This window comes from Mastigoproctus giganteus, chromosome 13, assembly GCF_048544385.1.
Source record: "Mastigoproctus giganteus isolate SK-2022 chromosome 13, ASM4854438v1, whole genome shotgun sequence".
NCBI lineage: Eukaryota > Metazoa > Arthropoda > Arachnida > Uropygi > Thelyphonidae > Mastigoproctus > Mastigoproctus giganteus.
This window is the reverse complement of record NC_143587.1, coordinates 107,181,164-107,206,626: the sequence shown is the minus strand read 5'-3', so window position 1 is coordinate 107,206,626 and position 25,463 is coordinate 107,181,164. Positions and strand designations below refer to the sequence as shown.

Here is a 25,463-nt window from a genome sequence, read left to right as displayed (position 1 = left end):
TTTTAAATGGAAGGATTGAGGGTCATTCAACGCATATGGAACGCGAATTTGGTACCATATATAAGTTTTCATGTGCAATTTTAGGAAATTGTACTTAATTTCTCTAAAAGGCCAGTAACATGTCAACGACGCACCTTTCGTATTGGACCCTGTTCTTAATAACCATTAAGTAACCATTCCTACAAGCACAATTGTACTTCCAACCTCACATTAAGAAACCTAAATGCGCAACAAAGTATTGAATAAAACCTAAAACAGTACTTTATTTTCTTTCATTATATACACAAGATGTGCTCAGTATCACACTCAACAAAACTTGTAAAGCTGAAAAACTATATTCCATAGATTATACAAAAATTCTGAATCAAAATAGCCAAAGCCAGGTATACAAAGCGCGCACCTTTAAAATCTCCTGCATTTCATTAGCACCAAAGAACTCTGCAGGTCGACGGAAAGGTAAAAAAAAAAAAAAAAACCACTTACGGTAATGCAGCAAAGTAAACTTATTTATGAAACTATACATTCAAACTAATAGAGAATGTTATCTAATGTAATATTAACATTTTAACTTCAGTGAGGATATATCTTGTCACGTTTGACTGAAAGTCCAGCATAACTTTAAATTGGTATGATATTAATTACGGAAATGACTCAAAGAATTCTTTAAAAGTGCTTAAAACAGACAAATCCTGTTTCAGATATCATCACTTCAAGCTCCACTAATCATTGCCATTGATGATATCCTTTGTCTCGTCAAGTAACTTATTGATGTTGATGAGCCTCGTGAGATGAGTTGCGATCCAGTTGAAAGGACCAAATCCTGTCACTTTCCTCTCGATATCATTTAATTTCGAAATAGTCAACGTACGTATTTTCACGGAGTTGGTGGACTTTTTGGCCAGTAACGACAAATAAAGTTCGGGATCTTCTGTGTATAGTTCGAAACTGCCGTGCCAGCCGACATTAAGTACCATCACCTCCCACAGGTAGGACACGTTAAGGAAGCGGAATTTTACGTTAGAGGAAAGCACCATACCCTCTGGGGTGCACTGGATTGATGCTTCTCCGCCTCGACGGATTGTGGACAGTCCTTTGAGATAACCATCGTGCAGACTTATTCTGTTTTTACTGTCTGGTAGTTTCAGTGGGTCTGGTATGTTCTGGCGCTCGCGGTTGATGAAATCATCAATCTCCTGATTATTTTCTAAATCGTCGTTGCATTCGTTGAAAGGGAAGGTTTCACGCTTCGACCTTGAACCTGAAAAACAAAACGTAAGCATTACGAAAAGAAGTACATGGGTAATATGATTTTTGTAAAAGTAACGAACGGAGAAAAAGAAACTCTTTGCTAAGTGCTAGAACACATCTTAAGGAGATGTTCGATGTAGCACGGTGGTTATAAAGTCCTTTCCCACTTTTAAAAACTAATAATTCAAAAAATTTAGGGAGGTACTGAAAATCGATATATATGGGATTTTTAAAGAACGAAAAGGTTTGAAATTTGATTGCCGATGGGAGCAAAGTGATTCATTTAAAAATAACACAAAGGTAAATTTTTTTCGCTTATCTTTGTCCACTATGAAAAGCTCCACGTTACCACCATTACTTTCTGGTAAGTTATCAAACATCATGGTATTCCCCACAGCTGCCTTCAAAATTTCCGATTGAATCTTTCAAATCGGACAGTTTTAAACCAGCGTTGAAAGCAAGATGCTGGAGACTAAGGACTGCTGAAAGACATCGTGAAACAACGGGACGTGTTAAAGTACTAAGTCTCTTATCGCTCTGGTGGTGAAATTTCAAACATTTTATTTGCAAAAAAAAACTCCCACGTATATTGATTACAATGCAAAGATTAAAGCGTTTTTGGATACCACCTATAGTTTTGGAATCGGTGGGAAAATACTTCATAACGAACCATTATTTAAAATAAATTATATCATTTATTTTGAAAAATTTATAAGTTTCTAGAAAACGTCCAACGGTTCAGTGTAAAACATTGTATGAGGAGATGGCTAGTTTCTTAATACAGGAAGAAATGATTAAAAGGAACCTTTTATTGCTACGAGAAACATTCCTGTAGCTTCCATATGATTGTCAACAGATAGATAATCTCACCATGATGTTCTTCTCTCGCTGCAGTCTACCAATCATGACTGATAGTCGCTATCAATCAAGCTTTTTGATTGATACTGTTAATCAAATTTTTCCAATCTTTAATGAATAGTTTCCGTTTATACTTTGTACGGCCAGAGGAGTTTGCAAAGTCATTGTAACCGTACAACTGCACAGCAAGCAAATAGGCCCGTGCGTATACACGGCCAATTTGCTTGCTCTGCAGGTTGAAAAATGCAGAAGAACTCAGAAGGGGAGCGCCACTCCCTTCGCCTGAGATCGACTAACTACAACTCCGACTGAAGAGTAAATCAACTCGTCTTACCCACATTTATTCTTCATAAAACAGGTTACGTTAGTGTTATGCTAATTACTTTCAATTTACATCGCGAATATTCATCTTGCAAATATAATATACGCACATAAAACATTTGCATGTGCAATTGTCTGCTGTTTAATATTTTAAAAAGCAAAAAAAAAATCAAAGTAATGGAGCGCAAGTGTCACCACCCAATGAGAACAGTTTATGGTTTCCGATTAAACTTCAGAATCTGCGTTACTGATAGTCATTCCCAAACAAAAACTATATTGGAACTGTGCCCAAATAACACAGATTTCTCAGTTTAAAATAACTAATAAATACTGAAGGTAAAAAGCGAAGTACTCTTACCTGCAACACTGCTGACATCGAGCAGAACCAAGCAAAATATCGGCAACATCCACCAGTACATGATCACAGATCTAGCAGACAAAGAGATGTTTCAGTATATTTGTTAATTAAATCTGAAAATATTTAGAGAAAGAAGCGAAAAATAAGTAAATGTGATATTGGAATCAATGACTGTAATCAAAAATCCAGAGACTGTTTTTGTCTTTTCTTATCTGCGGAGGAGCTAGGAAATATTACAAGCAATTTCCCAAAAATTAAAGTAGCGCAGATTGTTTTCGGAGTCTCTTAAGCATAACTGAATTAATTTGAAATAAATAGGAACTCTTATTTCGTATAATGTGGAACAGTATGGTATGCAGATTTTAAACAGTAAACGATTACCTTTTATTGAAGTTCTCATCGAAACGAATATTTTTATACCACTATTAGGGGCAGCAGTTTTCTTCGCAAATTTCTTCTTGCGATAAACACTAATATTGCCAATTCCTCAAAAATGAGTGATCGTGTGCAAAATCTTTAAAAGAAATGCTAGTAACTGTACTTCAGGTATCTGTAAGTCCCTAACGAGTGAATGAAAATTTCTAATAAAGTAAAGTGACAAAGAAATACAAATTACCTAAAATAATGAAATGTCAAGCTTCTACCTCAGAATGTCTGATTAAAGTATGGTGTTTTCCGTGACACTTAAACCCAACCCTACAAATCTGTCGATGAGGATATTCTTGAGCAAACCAACGCCCTCTGTGAACCTTCATGAACCATAATACTTTAAGAATTCACTTTAAATTGTACTTCAGCTCATGGCCAATCATGCACCATAATACTTTAAATTATACTTCAGCTCATGACCAACACGATGAAGATCACTTTTTTCAAAGTTTATGTAGTCCGGGAACGTCAGGCATTATTCTTAAGGGTACAAATACGGGAGAGGAAAATGTTGATATTCGCCATAGATGGAAACTGGTGAATTGAATGCATTCAGTAATATGATCCAAACGGAAACAATATTCATTATTACCTTACAAAGAACCGTAAGTGGTTTATTATGAACTCCATAACATCCATATTGGCCAGGAAATATTGAAACACATAAATAGTGTCATAGCAAACGCATACACGATGCTGTTGCTCACCTGCACAGAAACAAAGTGTCTACTTTTGAAAATTAAACGGTGACTTTGTTTTAAAATTAGCGTTTTCTTTCTCAGTATCATTTCTGTTCACGATCTCTAGTATTATCTTCGAGAAACGCCTCTCTAAGGAATTAACCTGTTTAAGAGGATAATTTAGGTGTTCTGTTTGCATCCTTTCTGAATATGAAGAGTATCAATCCTGGCAGTTGCCACAGTTTTAGATCTTTTCAAGGGACTGATCATGATAAATTCGAAGCAACAGCGCTTTCCAAAGAGTCCGCTTCCGAAACCATATTACTCAGTAAATTCTATGCACGCATTCACAAGGTTTCCACTCTAAAGTTGAACCAAGAATATTTTCTCGTGATTAATGCTGTATTATTATATGGTAATCGCAGTCCACCCGAAATTGCGATTGGAATTTTTGGTCCTTCGCTGATTCGGATACTATTCGATAGTCAAAGAGGTATCAACTTTTTTTAATTGCCAAGTTGTTATCCCGTATACGACGATTTCATCCAGATGGTTCTTCAGTCCCCTTGCAATTGTACCCGATACTCCAATCACTACCAAAATAAGTCACTTGCTTCTCCTAGAGACGCTAGACTTCAATTTATAGATTTCGTTAATTTTTTTCTATTTCTTTTTCTTCAATTCTGCTTCCTCCTGGGACTACCGCACCGATCAGTGTAACTTGCTTCTTCTCAAGCAGTTATCTCTGAGGTATTATATCCCACTTTCTTATTAGTTTGGTTTTAAAATCGCGCAGTAATTATACGTTTTTGATCCAACCAGTTTTTTTTGTAGATGGTAATTTATACTTTTTGCATAAATTCCTGCGCAATCTTACTTTAATTATATAATCTCTACAGACATCGGCCAACATTTTCTCTTTCTTACTCTTGATGTAATCATACACAGCCCTCTTTGTTTCACTTGCAACAAGTCTCTGTCACCGTTTATTTATTATTAATTAATCCATTAGGCTTCACACCTAAACAATCATAGATTAGAAGAGTATTAATTACAAAGTATGGTCCAATTTACCATACACCTAAGATTGCTACAATACCTGTAGGCTCAATCTGACGCATTTCTAAAGATTTAGTTATAACTACTTGCATTTTATTTTATTAGAGTTTTACTTCGTTATATATTACAAATTTAAACAAGAAAAAAATTCTTAGGTGTTGTGTGTAAGGATTCCACTCGATTAATTTGCAAAGCAGCGTATATTACACTATGGCAAAATACTGTATACTTATTTATTATTTTTAAAATTCAGAATTTTCCATATGTATCGTCCACTACTGAGCAATCCAGACAATTCTGTTGAAGCTGAGTGCCTCAGAATAGATATTTCAAGATTTGGCGTTCGACAAATTTCTTGTTGAAAAAAAAAAATATATACACATTAAAAAACACCATTCTAAGGTAATAGTTAGTGAATCTGACTATTGTAGTTCCTTTAGAATGAATAAAGATTGCCTTTGTCTCTTTTTTAAGGTTACATTATTTCACTACGACTTTTAAAAATCAAGTGGTCAGATATTCACGTGACTGTCATTGTAAACAGCAGCCAATGATGAGGTATTCTGTTACTATGAGAACGTAACAAATTGTAAACATATAAGTTGACTTCGACGAAAAGCTCTCGTGGTCCACGGTAGCACAGTTGTAGCGTGCTTGTTTGCCGAGTGGAAGGATCTGGGTTCGAATCCAGTAGAAGGTATTTAGGAAGATTTCCTGCCTTCTTTCACTCGGTACTGAGTTCGTCGGTCTCAGGCCGTGGAGTGAGGTTTTCCCCGGGTACTCCGGTTTCCCCTCGCAGACCTAAAATCGACCGAAGTACATACACAAGGACAGACCACGACACTCGCGTTACTTGACATTTCAATGCCCCGTTTTGGGGTGTTGAACTTTCAAGGTACTGCTAAGGAACTACCCCACGCCGGCAGGGTAGCTCCTTGCTGCCCTCGCATTTATTGACATGAAGCCGATAGTTTGTTTGCTGTGATTCTGTCTTCATGTACAAATAGTTGCCCAGTTATAACCTTTGTGTAGAAGAATGATTTACCCTATTTAAGTGATAAAATATTGCTTCCTTTGGAAATCGATCGAATGGCTCCATCTGTTGGCAGAGTGCAGATATAGACATCCCATAATCCTCTTGTCGAAAAATAAATCGCGTGGGAATTAACGGCAGTCGTGAAAAGCGACATGAGGTCAGTATTGTTCTCAAATGCAACTTGTGAAAAGTAAGTTGGACTCTTTATTTTGTGCAATCCTCGGAGATTTTCAGCTTATGACATTTATTTTATTCAACACAGCAAATTAAAAGGCGACTCTGAGTTCTGTTTTAATTTTTGACTTTATGACACAGATTGTGTTAAAAGCTTTTTTTTGTAATTATTCCAAATCACAGAATAAATGACGATGGGTTAGGTGTACTAGTCTCATGAAATATAGTGTAACCGACTGGCTTAACAGTCCAGCTTATCCTTTTGTTTAACTTATCGGGAAGCTATTGACGATTTAAAGAACCAAATTACAGTGGACTGATTTTATGAACGTCCCATACTTCTACTAATTCTGAAAGTTTGGAAAACCCGACGTTGAATCTTAAATGAGTGGCCAATGTGCAGTTCATATTTCTGGAATGAAATGGTCACTTATTTTCCTGCTATTTTAACAGAAACTCGTACGAAGTGTCTGTCCGCCCCTTGTTTTCTGGCGTCGCACAAGACAAATTTAATTCGCCGTATGTGTGCAACAGACACGTGTCATTTAGCATAAATGTAATCCAACATTTAACTTTAACGGTAATATATCCTTAATAATTAGTGGTTACATTTTCTAATGAAAAAAAATAATAAATAAACCCGAGCGACAATCATATTTACATATTGCGTCCACACTTTTTGAACTTCCCATGATTCTACGCCTTCTGTCAGTTTGGCAAATCCGACGTTGAAGTTTAGACTGTTGGTCACTTAAAATCTGCAATGCTGAAGTTTTAAATGAAACAGGTCTGCAAATGTCAGTTAGTTCGACTCCCAATACGATTAATCTGCTGAAGTGACGGTTGTGAAATAACTCCAACGTAAGTAATTTTTAATGTTAATTCGATTTATCTTTATACAGTGCGCTGTTAATGCTCTCGACTACTCTTTGAGCTAAACAGTCCTGTGTTTGTCGATAATGGGGTCTCTTTTTATTAAAAAATATACAGTAACAGTTCTGTTGAGCCCGAGAGCATTAACTATGAAATAGTTTTGAAGTTTTCAATAAAAGAACGGTTCGCGTGGACTCGCCCTAAGTTTATCACTCTTTACGTGTCTTCTACTTGTATTTTGCATTATGCGTTGAACACAATCGGCCATCCTTTCGAATTTTCCTAATGATATTCTTCCTGTGTTTGTCGATAATGGGGTCTCTTTTTATTAAAAATTGTACAATGTAATAATAGGAATGTTTAACGGAAGAGGTTATTTACAGCCTTACCAACAAAAAGATATTCGGGTTCAAAATTCATAAATGTTTTGACTGAGGGATTGATACTGTACTTCATAATATTTCGATGTTTGTTTCGGCTAGTCCGTCTTTCTCATTTAAAATGGGTTACACAAATTGTTACTCTTGCTAAAGCTGTATGCAAGAAGTTACTTAAGTTGGTTGGTAAAAGCACCAGCAAACGTTTGCTACTGCTTTTGCGAATATTAGATAGTTGGTGTAGAAATTACCATATTGCAGCATATCGATAGACTTTTTTGGCCTTAAATCCTGCTTAGTCGAACTTCCCCCTCATTTCTTTTTAATCAGTTGGTGCCACTACTGGTAGGCAAGCAGCAGAGAGAGACAATAAGAATAGTGACAGATGTACTATTCGTAGAAAGATTTACGAATTTTGAAGGAAATAAGGCCGACTAGGAAACTTCACCCTGTTCTGAAAGAAGAGTTAAACTCGATTTTGGACGTGAGTGTTCTAGACAAATGGGCTTTCACAATCCAAAGGCATGAAATAGTAAGCTGGAGTAGGGAGAGGAAGCTTTACGTTTTCGAAGAATTGAGAAATATAGAACGGAGTGGTCGCATTGTGTATCTTGCCAACGAAATCAGATTCACATTAAACAACTCACCTGAGCCTAGATGTGCCGCTTACTGAAGATGTGAATTCGGTTCGTTCTGGGAGGAACAGAATTTGTGATTATAGAAAATGTAGAAAAGTGAATACTACGCATGTTCCATCTGTTTATCTATAAATCTGAAAGAATGTGCTTCTCGCTTCCTGAAAAATATGTCAGGTGAGAAGGAAGTAAAAAGGGCTGGGACCCAGCTCCTAGTATCTACTGCAGTTCTCGGAAGAACTAACCCACAGTTCTTCCGGTGTAATTTTAAATATCAGTTGTTTGTTCAATTCCTGGCAGCTAAAACAAATGGTTATAATTATCGTCTAACATAACGTCTGGAATACTAATAACTTAATATTTTCACACTGAAATGACTTAAAATTAAATTCCACATGTCGTTGACTTGCTTCGAACTGAGGCCTTTTTCTAAAGTGGCACAGACACTGAAATGACTTAACATTTCAGTGTGGAAATATTAAGTTGCAAAAGTATCTGTGCCACTTTAGAAAAAGGCCTCAGTTCGAAGCAAGTCAACGACATGTGGAATTTAATTTTTTTTCACAACGTGGCTGAGTTAGTCGGTCTCAAGCGAGGATAGTGTGGTTTTTACTCCTGGAAACTCGTGTTCCATGTCCATCAATAGAAAACGAACCATTACAAACGGTATGCACGGGGCAATATGGCCTTAGTTGCTGATGCTCCTAAAACCCTACTACAACATCTATTAGCTGGATGTTTTCTCGTTGTTGGACTATTCTTATATGCACTAGACACTGTTGTGCGTGGTAATCCCGGCAGGGCGACTGTCTATGAAACAACTACTATCATGCCACGGCGCCTCTGTAGCCAGGTAGGCAGGAGCAGCAGTGCGTAGCCCACGCTTCTTGATTAGACCGGCGTTCGAGCCCGTGACCACCAAATATGGAGGATGCGGAAAGGTCAGGGAATGACCACCGCATATCCCCGGAACAATATGTCCTTAGTTGCTAATGCTCCTAAAAACCAAAATAACGACAACATATCATGCCACACTCGGTCATTTAGGTCGTGCTGTTTGTCCAGTCTTTCGGTGAACAGTGTGCGCTCATACGATATTAGATAGTATGAATCAGAGCTGTAATACTCAATATGTTCTACGTTGATAATAATATTAGTAAATTAGTATATTGTCAGCTTCAGGAAGGAAAATCGTTTTGAATATTTTCGTTAGATTCTTTTAATTGCGTTAATTTGAATTTTAATTGTTTTGAATTGTGTTAAATTGATTATTTAATTATTTATATTTTACTTTAATGTACCGGTAAGTTGTCGATTTTTTCGTTTTTTCCGTTTTAATTTCTGGAGGGTATCATACGGAAGTGTTCCACGTACTATATTGAGGTAAACTCCTCTTATTAATTTACTAATGCTCATACGATATGTACATTGACTGCTGTAAAAATGTGATTGATCGACCGCTTCCTTCGATAATGGTGTTTCTAATAAACTGGCCACTCATTGTATTATATTACTAGTAAAAGTTTATATAGTTACTTCAAGGGGACCGGAAAGTTTGGTTCAAAATACAACAGTTTTGTTCAGTGCTTTTAAGAAAGTGTAGTGTATTTCAGAGTATTTGTATAAGAATTCAAGTTCTTTGTAGTATCATGCAAATTTAGTTAGGCTTAAGATCTTTATCTTTCTGAAATGCTACCGTCTCTGATAGTAACATTTTAAATAACGAGAAGGCAATTACCAGTGTAAGGTTAGTTATCAGCTACTGACAAGTCTGTGTAAATATATCTATCAATTTGGTTCTCTTTATAACATGGAAAGATTACTGATTTCTCGGTAACAATCTTTTAATTCAAATTGAAAAAATATATTCTATCATCAACCACCGTAGAACAAAAAAAGTATAACGTTAAGTCGTTGCATCTCTTGGAGCTTCTTTCTCTTCATTTTTTTTTTTTTTTGTATATTGGTGACAGCTTTGATGTACATAATCCAATTCAATTCCAGCTTACCTAGGTGATATGTGCAATAATAAATTTTTCTCATCTTGAAATAAAGAATATTAATGTGTAATACATGATAAATGCAGAATAGGTCAAATTTATTAAAGATCTCTCTATATATATAGTGTGTTTAGGGTCTAATTGCACCAGGGATTTCCCTATCTCCGTTATATTTCTAAAATGCTACCTTCTATGATCGAAACATTCAAATAATATTAAGTCGGAGGGTTCATTAAATGCTTCGCTATTTGGTGTTACATGCGCTGAGGCTTGTCGCTCCAGTACCGCCCGTTTTAAAATTATTAAAGGGAATTCAAAGTAAAACTTCATTGCTCGGCAAAATTAACAGAACAAAATGTTTTTCATGAATAATTTGTGAACAGTGTCGCCGAAGGCGAATATTTGATGTTATAAGCATCCGGGTATCCAATAGAAATCGATCTACCACCTCGCCTTACGAAGCAGAAAATTATTCATGCTTATAAAAACACGGGTTTGCGCCAACATCACTTCATTTCATTCTTTTTTTTTTTTTTTTGGCTTTCAGCGTCACGCAATGTTGTCTCGGCACAACGAAAGCAGTTTCAGACAGGAACCATTACAAGAAAAGCTCAGCTACGTCAACCAGAACAGCCACTATCTGTCCCTAACAGCAAGACGGAACCATGGTATGGTTCCGTCTTGCTGTTAGGGACAGATAGACAGAACCTCAAAAGACAGTTGAGAAGACGGAACCATACCATGGTTCCGTCTTCTCAACTGTCTTTTGAGGTTTCTGCGGCCAAGTGGAAGCCAATGATCTGCATTCCATTAACCACCGCAGAGTTCATCAAAACTGGTGCCATGACAAATGGGATACAGTTCTATTCTCTGAGCCCCGTTTTAGCCTACAAACAGATTCTATGTTATTTCATCTGTAGACAAAAAGGAATGCGTTACCATCCCTTCAACATCAGAGAAAGGGACACTTTCGGTGGAGATGGTGTTCTCGTGTGGGGCGGAATAATAATCAACCGCCACACCCCTCTTCATGTTTCTGATAGGGGTACCTAGAACAGATCCTCGAACCCCATGCACCCCTCTTTAGGGGTGCGGTTGCCTAAGATTTTCTTTTCTTGCGCGACAAAGCTGAAGTACTAGAGGAATATCTTGAAACTGAAGATATCCACCGTGTGCCGTAGCCATCTCGATCGAACACCTTGTATCAACTTCTGAAATGTGACCTTTTTTGATAATTCCTATGTAACCCCTTACATCTATCCGAAGTTTCTCGCAATCTCTTCATTTCACCATTATTCTGTGGTACACCAGCATATCAAATTTTGTCCCTTTTCATCGCAAGCTGCACGACTTAAATCAAGTTTTCTACGTGTTCTGTTCATTTTGTCGAGCAGTGTAGTTAAATTTAAATATTATACTTTTTATTGTTGCTTATCAATGGGCAATGTTGGGCTATTTTCATAAATGCCAAGCAACTGGACCCGCAATTTTGCGGGATGAAAACTCGAGAGTCAGAGTAAAATTGTGTAATTCTCTTCGAGACCGACGAGCTATAAGTCTGGGGAAGTTCAAGTTCCTCCCATAGAGACAGGTTTGAGCCCAGATATTTTCCACACAATGTGGAAGTAAAAGATCTTAGCTAAGAAACTGTACCCCACAGTGTGAAATCATTTTAAAATTGAAGTCTTATTTGATGTACTGTAATAGGAACAATATCGGTTTTTCGATCTTTCCCCCTCTACATAAATTTATTTGAATCTGAAATCAAATGAAAGTACTGTTTTCGTTTAAAGAAGATTGACTAAAATAGGACACTATCTTGCGAAGTCTTCAGCTGAAAGAACCATGGAACTCTTAATAGGATGTCTGGGAAGAAAGTCCTCAAACTCCATAGTGAATAAACTTATTAAGATGCGTCGAAACGTCAAGAGCCACAATAGATATCCGCGGAATTAAGTTTTTAAATGGAAGAATCGAATGTCACTCAATTTTGCATATACGTGGGAACACCAATGTTGCATGTAAAAAAAAAAAAAAAAAAGAGAGAGAGATAAAAATCTAAGCATTCCAATCTTTCCTGTTTCACTTTGACGGAAGAATACTCTTGCTGTATTTACATGGAAAAGTCGTGGAATATTGAACTGATTAAGGTCAAATCAAAGCAGACGTCTCAAAAGTCGGAATTCAGGAACTATTGTCTCTGAATACTCAGAGACAATAGTTCCACGCATCAACCCGATAGTTAATAAAAGCTACCACGTTATTAGCTGATATGTGGAGTTAACTATTATTGCAGTTATATACTCCACTGTGGCGAACCTTTAAAAATAATTACTGAAGTAAATTAAATGTCTGGGAACACCGTATCGTGTAAATGAGCAACCGCAACAAAGACGCTTTTACTTAGAATTCGAAAAATTTTGCCTTTAGATGCGATTGCCCTGGACTTGCCGAAAGACTAATTGGCCATTTCTTAAAACGATATATTTCATCTTGTAGATGTAAAGTTTGTTCTGCTGTGAGCATTCTGTAGGCAGTTTAAATCCTGCTGGGTACACAATGTCCTTACAACTAAATATTTCTTTTAGGTGACAAAAGATTCTTGTTTGACCGTTCGGCTATGTCGAATGATCAAACAAGATTGCAGTAGTACACGCTCTTCAGTTGACCGTGGTTCGCGTTCTACATTTCTACTAAATGCAGCGATGTTTTTGTATTCTGTTAAATGTCTCCGACTCTGCTCATCCTAAAGTATGAATAGAAAAGCTATCACAAGTTGTAGAAATGTATGCCATATATAAGGTTTCAGGAACTGTACTTAATTTCCTTAAAAGGCCCGTAACATGTGTTTTTTACTTTCATTCTTGCTAGATGAGAGAAAGTTTTTTGGAGATTTTTTACGGATACCATTCAACGACGTAGTTTTCTCGTTGCACCCTGTTCTTAAAATTTTAACCTTAATAACCATTTCTACAAGCACAATTGTCCTTCCAACATCTATGGTAAGAAACCTAAATTCACAACAAAGTACTGAATATAAATCAGAACTTTATTTTCTTTTATTATATACACAAGACGTAAGATAAGATACACTCTATAAAACTCAGACTATATTCCATGGATTATACAAAAATTCTGAATGAAAATGCTAAAGCACGCGCCTTTAAAATCTCGTGCTCTGCAGCTCGATCTAAAGGTAAAAAAGACCACTTGCTGGAGTACAGCAAAGCAAATAAACTGATCTATGATATGCACTTTCACACTAATGCAGTGAATGTAATATTAACATTTATTTTAACTACAGTGACGACATCTGTTGTCATATTTGAGTAAAAGCCCAAATCAGCCTTGTTTTTAAAAACAACCAGGACACCAACCTCCATTCCTGGATAGGACTGAGTATTACCGTTAAGAATAGTAATCTTTTTCTTAAATGTTAATTTATACAAATGACCTCAATGCTTAGTAAGTGAAGTTTAATTAAAATAGAAAAATTGATATGATGTTAATTATGGAAGATGGCGCATAGAGAATTCTTTAAGAGGGCTTAAACGGACAAATCTGGTTTCAGGTCTCGTCACTTAAAGCTCCATTAATCATTGCCATTGATGATATCCTTTATCTCGTCAAGTAACTTATTGATGCTGATGAGTCTGGTGAGATGAGTTGCGATCCAGTTGAAAGGACCAAATCCTGTCACTTTCCTCTCGATATCATTTAATTTCGAAATAGTCAACGTCCGTATTTTCACGGAGTTGGTGGATTTTTTGGCCAGTAACGACAAATAAAGTTCGGGATCTTCTGTGTATAGTTCGAAACTGCCGTGCCAGCCGACATTAAGCACCTTCACCTCCCACAGGTAGGACACGTTAAGGAAGCGGAATTTTATGTTAGAGGAAAGCACCATGCCCTCTGGGGTGCACTGGATTGATGCTTCGCCGCCTCGACGGATTGTGGACAGCCCTTTTAGATAACCATCGTGCAGACTAATTCTGTTTTTACTGTCTGGTAGTTTCAGTGGGTCCGGTATGTTTTGGCGCTCGCGGTTGATGAAATCATCAATTTCCTTGTTACTTTCTAAATCGTCATTGCAGTCGTCGAAAGGGAAGGCTTCACGCTTCGACCTTGAACCTGAAAAACAAAATATAAGCATTAAGAAAAGATGGACGAAGATCTTCGATGTAGCAGGGTGGTTATAAAGTGCTTTCCCACTTTTAATAATTCAAAATTAAATGTTATTGAAAACTGGCTTTTTGTTGTAATTAATATATGTAGCTTAGCATTTTTAAAGACCAAAAAATGGTTGAAATTTGACCACCGAATGGAGAAAAGAGATTAAATTTAAAATAACACAAAGGTAATTTTTTTTTCACCAGCAAAATCTTCACGTGACCAACATTATTTTCTAATAAGCAATCAAACACAATGGTGTTAACCAACATTTTAAAACTAACTTAGCTGAATTCGGTTGCTTTAAGCTTCTTATAAGAATAAGACTACAATGACCAAACACCCGAATAATTCTTTGAACCCAGAGTCACTCCTTTTTATAAGTGGTGAAATTTCAAACTAAATTTATTTGTAAAAAAATACTTTTTCAATCGGGGGGGAAATATTTTATATAAGAGGTTATAATAAAATTTTACGGTTAGGTGGATTTTTTATTAATCTTGGAAGTATTTTACAACGCTCTTCTCCTTTTCACTAACGTCTGCTATTTAATATTTAAAAAAAAATCAAAGTAATCGTAGTTCTGCGCAAGTGCCACCACCCAATGAGAACAGGTTATAATTTTTGATTAAACTTCAGAATTTGCGGCTATTACAGATGCTTGTTCCTGAACAACTATAGTGGGACCGTGCCCAAATACCCACAAATTTCTTAGGTTAAAAGAACTAATAAATAATGAAGGGAAAAAAAAAGCGCAGTACTCTTACCTGCAACACTGCTGATATCGACCAACACCAAGCAAAATATTGGCAGCATCCACCGGTACATGATCACAGATCTAGCAGACATAAAGAAATGTTTCAGTATATTTGTTAACTTAATCTAAAAATACATGGTGAGGCGAAAATAAGTGAATGTGATATTGGAATCATAATACCAGAGAGTGTAAAGATTTTAGAACGCGTTTCAGACTTCATTTATTTTTGGAGGAGTCATGAAATGTTACAGTGCGCATGTTTATGGAGCCTCTTAAGCATAAATGAATTCATTTGATATAAATAGGAACTCAAATTCCGCATAACGTGGTACAACATGTTATTCAAAGATTTTAAGCAGTAAGCAATTACTTATTCTTGAAGTTCTCATCGAACTGAATATTTTTATTCCATTTTTTTAAGTTACAATTGAAGATATTTATTTGTTTTCACTTCTAATCAAGGAGTTTGGTTTTTTTTTTTCCCCTGGGTTCATCATTAAAGGATGAGTAGTTGGTCTTGGAATTAAATGTGCCAGAATCTTGGGGAAATAATATTGGCAAGCCACACCAGCTCCGTGCAAGTGTTTTGATGAGACCTGTATCTGCTTCCGTTCCTAAAAAGATGTTGCAGATTGCTATATATCTGCTAGTGGTTCAACCTCGACCCTTGGGAACTTACTTGGCAATTCAACAGACTTGCAGTTATCTGACATCAAAAGGAATTGAAAAAGTCTCCTTATCAAGAGTCAGCGACTATTTGATTACCCACAAACCTATGGGTGAAGCACAACATGATGAACGAGCTGATTGAATATATTTAAATAAACTTTCTTCGTATTGTTCGCAAATATTCATTATTGCGATGAACGATAAACACTAATATCGCCAATCCTCGAAAATGAGTAATCATATGAAAAATCTTTAAAAGAAATACAAGTAATCGTACTTCAGATCACCAAGTTCCAAACAAGTGAATGAAAATTTCTAATAAAATAACGTGACAAAAAAAAAAAAATCAAATGCCAAGCCTCTTCCTTAGAATGTCTGATTAAAAAACCGTATAACACTAAGAATCTGCCAATGGGAAAATTCTTGAGAAAACCTTCATGCACCATATTTTAAGAATTCGCTTAAAATTGTACTTGAGCTCGTGGTCCTCACGACCAACAGAATGATGATCACTTTTCTTCCATATCGTGCAGATTATGTTCCTGGGTTCGATTAGAAAAGTTGATGCACATGAGACATTATTCTTAAGTATACAAATAGGGAAGAGTAAAACGTTGATATTCGCCATAGCTGGAAAGTGCTAAATTGAATGCATTCAGTAGAATGATCCACATGGAAAAAATATTCATTATTACCTGAAGTATGATAAAGAGACCGTACGTGGGTTATCGTCAATTCCATATTGGCCAAGAAATATGAATAAGACGGAAACGCATACACGATGCTGTTGCGTTCTTCCTCAGAAACAAACTGTTTTTAAATTAACTTTTTCTTTCTCAGTATCATTTCTGTTCGGGAAACGCATGTCTAAGGATTTAATGGTCTCTTTGTAACCGTTCCTGAATATGAAGAGTATCAATCCTATCTGGCACTGGCCACAGTTTAAGATATAAATAATTACATTTGGTGGCATTCCCACAAAGTTTACTCCTTTCTCGGATGCAGTAAGCAGATCCCACCCTGCTATTACACTTTGAAATCGTCTAAAAGGGGTAATAGCAAAGTAGGATCTGCTTACTGTATCTGAAGAAGAGATCGTCCAAGGATTAAACAATCAAAATATAATGCATGCTAAAAGGATAGTCATCATAAAAGACAAGAGTACTTACTCCTACTCGAACAGTGATTCTTACATTCAATACACTAACCCTGCCATTAACCTTAAAGGCTGGATATATGAGATGTAAAATTAGACCTTGCATTCCTAACCCAGTCTGCTGTTTTAAGTGCCAGAAATCTGGGCTCTGCAAAGGTGTAACCAGCTGTGCCTCCTGTAGGTCAAAAGAGCAAAATCACAATGCTGTCAAAATTGCCAAGGAAACCATTCAGCATGCTCAAAGGAGTGCATCCACTGGCGGAGAGAAAAGAAAATTCAGAACCAACGCTCCATAACAGTAATACAGACCGATTGTTCAGTTAGTCCAAGTTCTTCACTAAAAGAAAGCTCTACGCAACAGCATAAAACCCTTTCAGTAAATGCACTATTGACGATACCCCCAGGTAAAAATTCTGAAGGAGAGAATCAAAAATCCCGCACTGATACCAGGGACACATAATCCACTTCTTGAAATACATGCAGAGGAAAATATGGATATCAGCAGACCAATATTCCCAAAAATTATATACAGGCGTAAACAGACACACCTGATAATCCTCAATAATGTATAGAAACGTTTGATGGTGACTCCGTGCTAATTCACACTATGTTTATGACCGAATATAAGCGTTGTTCTTTGCCTACGAGATGCAGACATGAGCATAAAACATCAAATAATGCTTTGAAACGATAGGAACAACTCCAATATAGCGCATGGGGGGGTAGCTAGCAAACACTAGTACTCCTTTCAGACCCCTCTCTCTCTACAAACTTTAACAATCGCTAACCAAGATTTCTAAGAGGTACAAGCTAAAGATTGTAATGATTTATGCACCAACATCGAGCCACGATGATGAAGAGGTTGAAGAAATGTACACTGAAATTGAGTCTTCTGGATGAGCAGAAAACCCACTACACTATTATTATGGGGGACTTCAATGCTAAGGTTGGAAAAAGGCAAAACACCGCAGAAAGAGGAACTATAGGAAATTTTGGAATTGGTGAAAGACTTGTGGAATGTCAGTAATGAACACTTTTCTCAAGAAAAGGGTGAACAGAAAGTGGACATGGAAGAGTCCAAATGGATTAACAACTAATGAAATCGACTTCATCCTCACTAACAGAAGATATATTGTGAATGATGTTGGAAGTGATCACAGAATGGTAAGATGTACACTTGATATAGATGTAGGAAAGGAAAAAACTGACTCGAGTAAATAATACAAAGGTCTTTGAGATAACAGAAGAGGAAAGGAAAAAACTGACTCGAGTAAATAATACAAAGGTCTTTGAAATAACAGAGGAGGAGAAAAAGCAGTATGTACTGGAACTTAAGAACAAGTTTAAGCTTCTGCAGACTGCTCAGGACCAAGATATCGACGAGGAATATTACAACTTTCTGAAAGTGATAAAGCCCAAGAAACCTATAGGGAAATAGAAATCCAAAGAAGAAAAAATTAGTCAAGAAACACTTGTCATGATGAACCAAAGACGACAAATGAAGAGCGAGAAAATTGAGCATACTGAGTTATGCAAAGCCATTAGAAAGAGACTCAGAGAGGACATAAGAAGATTTAACACAAGAAAAGTAGAACAAGCATTAAGGGAAAACAAAGGATTTAAATGAGCAGTAATACAGAAAGACAAATGATACAGAAACTGAAGAATAGCAGAAGACTACTATAGAGAATTATACAAGGAGCGAGGGAATGATACCAGCAGTGGGGAAGATGGATTGCAAAGTAGCAACACATACGACATACCCGATATTCTTCCTGATGAGGTAGAACATGCATTGAAGAATCGGAAAGCCCCGGGGGAAGATGAAGTTACTGTAGAGTTGTTAAAATTGGGAGGAAGAGACACAGAAACTGGCAAGGCTCTTCACAAAGTGCATTAGAAAAGGTGTGATGCCTAAGCAGTGGAATAATGCAATCATAGTTTTGCTGCATAAGAAAGGAGATAAATTGGAAATTATAGACCAATTAGCTTGTTATCCCATATCTACAAGTTGTTCACAAGGGTCATTACTAACAGATTAGAAAGAATACTTGATGAGAATCAACCGAAAGAGCAAGCTGGCTTTAGGACAGGATTCTCAACTATGGAGAAAGCAAATGAATATAAAACACCATTATGAAAAGGCATTTGACTCCATACAGCATAAGGCAATGTTTCGGGCACTGGAAAGACAAGGCATAGATACCCCATATATTATGATTTTGAAGAAAATATATGAGAGTGCTACCTCCTTTATTAGACTAGACAAAGACAGTAGCAAATTTAAAATCGAGAAAGGAGTTCGACAAGGAGACACAATATCTCCGAAGCTGTTTACTGCTGCCCTTGAGGAAGCTTTCAGAAGATTAGACTGGTCGCAGAAAGGAGTCAATGTGAACGGAGAGTACCTAAACCATTTACGATTTGCAGATGACATTGTGGTCATAAGCCACTATCCCAAAGAATTAGAGGAAAATCTTAATCAGTTATGCACAGTTAGTAAGGATTTTGGACTAAAGATGAATATGGCTAAAACAAAAGTAATGATGAACAAGTATGCCACGGAAAGGGAAATAATGATTGAAGGAGCAGTAATTGAAAAGGTAGAGTCATATACTTATCTGGGACAAGTTATTAGCTGTAATAATGATAAATGGCTGGAAGTCAAGAGAAGAATAAATTTTGGATGGATAGCATTCAGGAAATATAGTCACATACTGAAGAGCAATATCCCAGTTTGTCTGAAACGTAAAATAATGAATCAATGTATACTCCCCACCATGACTTATGGAAGTGAAACTTGGGCACTCACCAAAAGAATGGAAGAGAAGCTAAGAACTATACAGCGAAGAATGGAACGAATTATATTGGGAATTAGAATGTTAGATAAGAAGAGAAACACATGGATTAGGCAGCAAACTCAAGTGCAGGACACATAGCTCGAAGACATGATGACAGATGAACTAAGAAAATAACAGAATGGTACCCAAGAGGAGCTAGAAGAAAACCTGGAAGACAAAGGCGGAGATGGATAGATGAAATTCATGAGTTTTTGAGTAGTAAATGGATGGCCAGTGCTCAAAACAGAAGGAACTGGAAAGTTGCTGGAGAGGCCTTCATCCTGCAGTGGATTGAAAATGGCTGATGATGAACCGAATTATGGTCGGGATAGCAATAACGGTAGTTTCTTTATACCTTTCGACCAATAATTCATACACTTTGATTACTCAGCTGCAACCACATTTTTGTATCTTGACTGTATGTGGTTCCTTACACCTTGATAAGAGAGGTCAATTAATTGAAAACTTACTTGAAGGGCAGTCACAAATACATGCATCTCTCCTCAAGGTCAACTTCTGCAATTGATCTTTCAATATGCTCACCCAACTTGTTGCCAAAAACCTTCGCAACAGTCCAGTCTGGAAGTTTAACAAAGCTAAAACTCGCACATTTAGATACTCAGCAAATTAACGACAGCTGCAGAAACTACCTAAGGAAACATAGTGAAATGAAGTCTGATGATGGTCCACTTCTTGAAATACATGCCAGAGAAGAGAATAATGGATACTGCAATTTATTTCGCAAACACCCAACAACTGCTAATCTGATAGTTTAAGAAAGTAAGAGCTCGTCATATACAACGAATGAGTAAAAAAGAGACATGGTCCCGATATGCCTCCACAGTTTGGACTGAAGTCGGGAAATACCCTCCAATATTACTTGTAAAAAGGAAGGAAGTCCTCTTGAAACCTTTCAAGCACTCTCAGCTGTAACCGCTTATGAGCCAACTTTTCGGTTACATAAAGTACAAGCAGAAAAATATAATCTAAATTTTACTACTACACGCCAGCTTCCGTATAATGTACCCCTTACCAGGAGAGAATTAGGCAGTGCTGCTGGCCCTGATAGAATCTATTATGCCATGTCATATGACTTGAGTGAAGAGTCCCAGTCTGCTCTTCTAAAACTATATTATAACAGAATCTTTCATGAGAATTACTAGCTTTCCTGAAAGGAAAGGACCATTTCTCTAATCAACTTACTTTACAGCAGATCCTTGGAGACCGACAAGATATTAATGATCTTTTTACCTTGCTGAAAATAATAAACCAATATCATCAGATCTGAATTCACTTGTTTAATGGACCAAACCTGTACGCATTATGGCCTTAGTATCAAAAAATGTAACTTAGAATGAACAAAGATTGGTCAGATATTCACGTGACTGTCATTGTAAATAAATAGCAGCCAATGATTGATTACTTCTGTTACTATGAGAACGTAACAAATTGTAAACATATAAGCTGACTTCGACGAGAAACTCCCGTGGTTCACGGTAGCACAGTTATAGCGTGCTTGTTTGCTGAGTGGAAAGACCTGGGTTCGAATCCAGTAAAAGGATTTGTTCAAGAATAGTGACGAGCGAATGCAAAACGACATCAAATGCAACTTGCGAATAGTTGTAAGAATCGTTTTTATTTTGTACAATCCTCGGCGATTTTCAGCTTATAAAATTTGTTTTATTCAACAACCTTACTAATGGTTGCGTTACATTAGGAAAAGTATAATAAAGCTGAGCGACAATAATATTTACGTACTTCGTACAGACTTCAACAAATTGATGTAGTACCCCTTCCCCATATTAAATAATTAACCAAAAGAGAATAGGGACCCACAAATTTCTGGGTAGTAAAGCTGAAGAACTCATCACTCAGTCTTTGACTATGAAATAAATTCGAATTTCGCGGATTAGTCTGCAACACTGTCCACATCCATTTCTGTGTGGTGGTTTGGAATCTCTTACCACAACTGATGACTAATAAATTGTAACTTCTTTGATTAATTTAGTAAGAATCGTGATAGAAAAACAAAATCATAAATAAATGTTTAATTTTTTCCCCCTTTAAATATGGATTGCGTAATAACGTCAGCGGCAGCGCGCTTGCCAGTTCAAATTCCGATGGACGAGTTCTGGAGTTTTAATTAGATGTCATAATTGTACAGAGGGGACTCCCCCTCTGTACAATTATGACATCTAATTAATTAAATAAAATTTTAACATCATGTACGCGATGTTTTCAACTCCCTGCAGTAATAGTTACTTTTATGTACGTATTCTCCTTAATAAATTTATTTACTCTGTAATAGAACATTATCCGATATTAAGTCCAAGAATTCATTGAAATTGTTTATGTAATATTTGCAATATAAACATTACTTCATTTTAATTTATATTAGTTGTGATTATGTATAACTGTATTACTTTTGTTATTAATTATCATTATATGAATAAAAGTACAGCACAACAAAATATTTGGGGGGGGGGGGGAAAGCAACGTCTCATGATTCTACTCCTTCTGTCAGTTTGGGAAACCCGACGTTGAAGTATAGGCTGATGTTAACCAATTTCAGTTTTTAAATGAAACTGGTCTGCAATTAGTTCGACTTCCAACACGATTGATGTGATGACGTGAGTAATACTTAATTCGACTCATCTTTATGCAGTGTGCTGCTTTTTGGGTTCAGTGACATTACCTCTAAAAGAACAATTCACTGGATTCGCCCTAAGTTTATTGCATTTTGCGTTGAACACAATCATCCATCCCTTCAATTTCATTAATGATATTCGTCCTGTTTTTTATAAAAAATAAATATAGAAATGCTTAATTAGCGATGTTTGTTTTGGCTAGTCCATCCCTTCCTGTGTATCACGTCTACATTTCAAATAAAAAATCTCTGTTTACGTACTCTGGCATGTACTTAAATTAGAGCACTTTCCAGAAATATTGCATAGATTTTTTTTTTTTTCCCGTGTTAGTCGACCTTTCCCCATTTCTTAACAGACATATTTTTGGAATCAGTGGTGCCATTACGGGTAGGTAAGCAAACAAATGGGCTTTGACAATCCAAAGGGGTAGGGAGATGAAGCTTCATGTCTTCGAAGAATTGAGAAATATAGAACAGAGTGGTCGCATTGTGTACCTTGAAAATGAAAACAGATTCGCATTAAACAACTCACCTGTGCCGCTTACTGAAGATGTGAATTCGGTTCGTTCTGGGAGGAACAGAATTTATGATTATACAAAGGGTAGAAAATTTTAACACTGCGTATGTTCTATTTGCTTCTCGCTTCCTGAAAAATATGTCAGGTGAGAAGGAAGTAAAAGGGGATGGGACCAAGACTCCTAGTACAAATCTCAACTGAATACCAGTACTGTGCTGCAGTTCTTGGAAGAACTAACCAACAGTTCTTCCGGCGTAATTTTAAATATCAGTTGTTTGTTCAAGTCCTGGCAGCTAACACAAATGGTTATAATAATTGTCCTTCCATACTGAAATGTTAAGTTGCAAAAGGATCTGTGACACGTGGAATTGTTATGGAACTTTTTTTTTTCACAACGCGGCTGAGTTACTCGGTCTTAGAAGAGGACAACGGGTGTATGTTTTTTTTTTTTTAAATTCCCGTAAACTTGGGATTTTCTTCCAACTGACAGCAAAACCACTGAAGAATACGCACGCAATCACAGCCACCTCGTGGCCTTAGAACATATTTAACCTAACGAATTCGCTTGCCTAATCTATCGGTGAAGTAGCCGATCAATCGCAGCGCTCTAATCAACTATATTTATGCATTGTAATGACCTCTATAGAAAGCCGTTCATCAAACCGAGCGAAAAAAAAAGTAATAAAACGGGAACAGGTGTAATAGTACCTCCAAGTCTGAATTAATACACGCTTTCCACACGTCATTTATATATAGTACACTGAGTGGCCACACCTACCCTTTTCATGAAATGGGGGCGTTCTTTCAATAACGGCATTACGTTTTCGTATTACGCGATTTGAAACAAAGATTGGATAAACAGATGGGTACCACAAGTTATCTGGAGCTTGTTTCCAACCAGGCGTATCCCCTCATGGCTGCAGTCTATCCAGCTATGAATAGATTCTTCCAACGAGTAGTATTTTACAGGACTGGTTCCAGCAATATGAAAGTGAATGCAGCTTAATGCGGTGGCCTCCCCCAGTTACATATCTCAGCCCAAATAAACATCTGTGGGATGAAGTGAAACAAGTTCTTCGGAGATTCAAGAGATCTGCAACCAACCAGTTTCCAACAAATGTGAGGAGTTGAGTAAGTATCGGACCAGCGTCTCATTGATCCCATGCACATCTAGACCTTTTTATCACAACGGCCAGCCGAGATTAAAACTAACTCGCTATGTATATCCCAGTAAGCCAACCACAAACTCATAAGTATGACGCCAAAGGAAGGAAAGGAAACCAGACCATCGCAGAATATATGTACCCCGTCAGTTACACAGGATACTGAACCGCTACCGGATCGCCATTCAGATGTCAATCGAATTTCTACAATAGTCACTACCCGACACATGATACAAAGTAAGACTATACCCCGTAGAAGACCTACTAGAACACAGATAAAACCATTATCCATGGGGAAGATGTTTTATCAGAATGTTAGGAGCATACGACACAAGTTGGACACATTGGAACAAATGCTCTTGTCACGGTCTGCTGATGTTATCTGTCTTACAGAGACCTGGCTCCAGCCACATCAAGAGTCTCTGGTCGCTGCTGGATACAATGCCTACTTCAAATCCAGATCTGTAGCGAGGGGTGGAGGAGTAGCCCTGTTTGTACGTGACATAGCACTTCAAATAATCTCGGTCGCCTACTCAGATTCAGAGTTTTATGAGGCATTACTCAGCACTCTGGGATATAGTAGTCGTTTACATTCCACCTGTCCCTAGTCTAGAAATTATAAATAATGTAGTAGACTAGCTTCTCAACAAATTACATGTGTCAGCCACCCATATAGTATGTGGAGATTTCAACCTTACACCACAGCTCAATAAACTACAGCCATGTTCCATCTCTCTTATCAATGACCAACCTACAAGAGGTGAAAATAGACTTGACCTGATTCTATCTTCTGGTAAATGTATAATTGATGTACCCCCCGAAATGTTCTTTCCATCCGATCATAGCCCAATTGCAATGCTCATAATGCTACCGTATGTGGACTTCAATGTCAAGAAAAAAATTAAGAGCTAGCTTGTCACTTCGCCAGCCTTTCTGGACCCAAATAAATGCTTATTTGCTGCCAGCTGTATCCCGTGGGAATATCTACTCAAATGTGATGCCTTATTTGCAACAACTCTCTTAACAAGTTGGATCAACTCTATTACAGAATTTGCGGCTTCCAAAGTAGTAAGGATGTCATCAAATTCTAAAACCTGGTGGAACTCTAGCCTATCTACATTGTTTAAACTAAAGCAAACTCTGCACAGAAAATTGAAACTGTCTAATGACACACAAGATAGAATAAACTACTCGAGGGCCAGAGCAATCAACCGTTACATGAAAGACACACTTGACAGGGGAAAGCTACCTCGTTGCACACATAAAAGTGACACAAATCAGGGGCTTGACAAAGAAGCGTGGATGGACCACATCAGCAGATTCTCCAGCATATGTCATGAGTCTCAAGTCAGGGAGTTTGAGTGGGATCAATTGGTTGACAATGAGATGGAGTTTGTTCCTATCACTAAAGAAGCACTAATACAGAATATTAACTCCCTCAGGCCAACTAATATAGCTGGAGTTGATGGAGTCCCCCACTTCATAGTAAAGTGTCT

General features: G+C 37.1%; 2 protein-coding genes across 2 annotated transcripts; both read right to left on the bottom strand.

Moving 5' to 3' along the window:
- Positions 1-530: 530 nt before the first annotated feature.
- Positions 531-3,423, bottom strand: LOC150076340 (uncharacterized). The gene is made up of 3 exons (XM_090387069.1): positions 3,402-3,423; positions 2,786-2,856; positions 531-1,258 (listed from the first exon to the last, which is right to left on the bottom strand). Exons 2-3 carry the CDS (start codon positions 2,844-2,846, stop codon positions 720-722), a joined length of 600 nt encoding a protein of 199 aa, XP_090243195.1. The 5' UTR covers positions 2,847-2,856; positions 3,402-3,423; the 3' UTR covers positions 531-719.
- A 10,113-nt stretch (positions 3,424-13,536) lies between these two features.
- LOC150076339 (uncharacterized) lies at positions 13,537-22,934 on the bottom strand. Its single transcript, XM_090387097.1, has 3 exons — positions 22,820-22,934; positions 14,986-15,056; positions 13,537-14,179 (listed from the first exon to the last, which is right to left on the bottom strand). Exons 2-3 carry the CDS (start codon positions 15,044-15,046, stop codon positions 13,641-13,643), a joined length of 600 nt encoding a protein of 199 aa, XP_090243223.1. The 5' UTR covers positions 15,047-15,056; positions 22,820-22,934; the 3' UTR covers positions 13,537-13,640.
- Positions 22,935-25,463: the final 2,529 nt, after the last annotated feature.

Coding starts and splice junctions, on each gene's coding strand:
- LOC150076339 (XM_090387097.1), bottom strand. CDS start 15,046: ATGTACCGGTGGATGCTGCCAATATTTTGCTTGGTGTTGGTCGATATC. Junction 14,180..14,985: donor CGATATCAGCAGTGTTGCAG/GTAAGAGTACTG, acceptor TTTGTTTTTCAG/GTTCAAGGTCGAAGCGTGAA.
- LOC150076340 (XM_090387069.1), bottom strand. CDS start 2,846: ATGTACTGGTGGATGTTGCCGATATTTTGCTTGGTTCTGCTCGATGTC. Junction 1,259..2,785: donor CGATGTCAGCAGTGTTGCAG/GTAAGAGTACTT, acceptor TTTGTTTTTCAG/GTTCAAGGTCGAAGCGTGAA.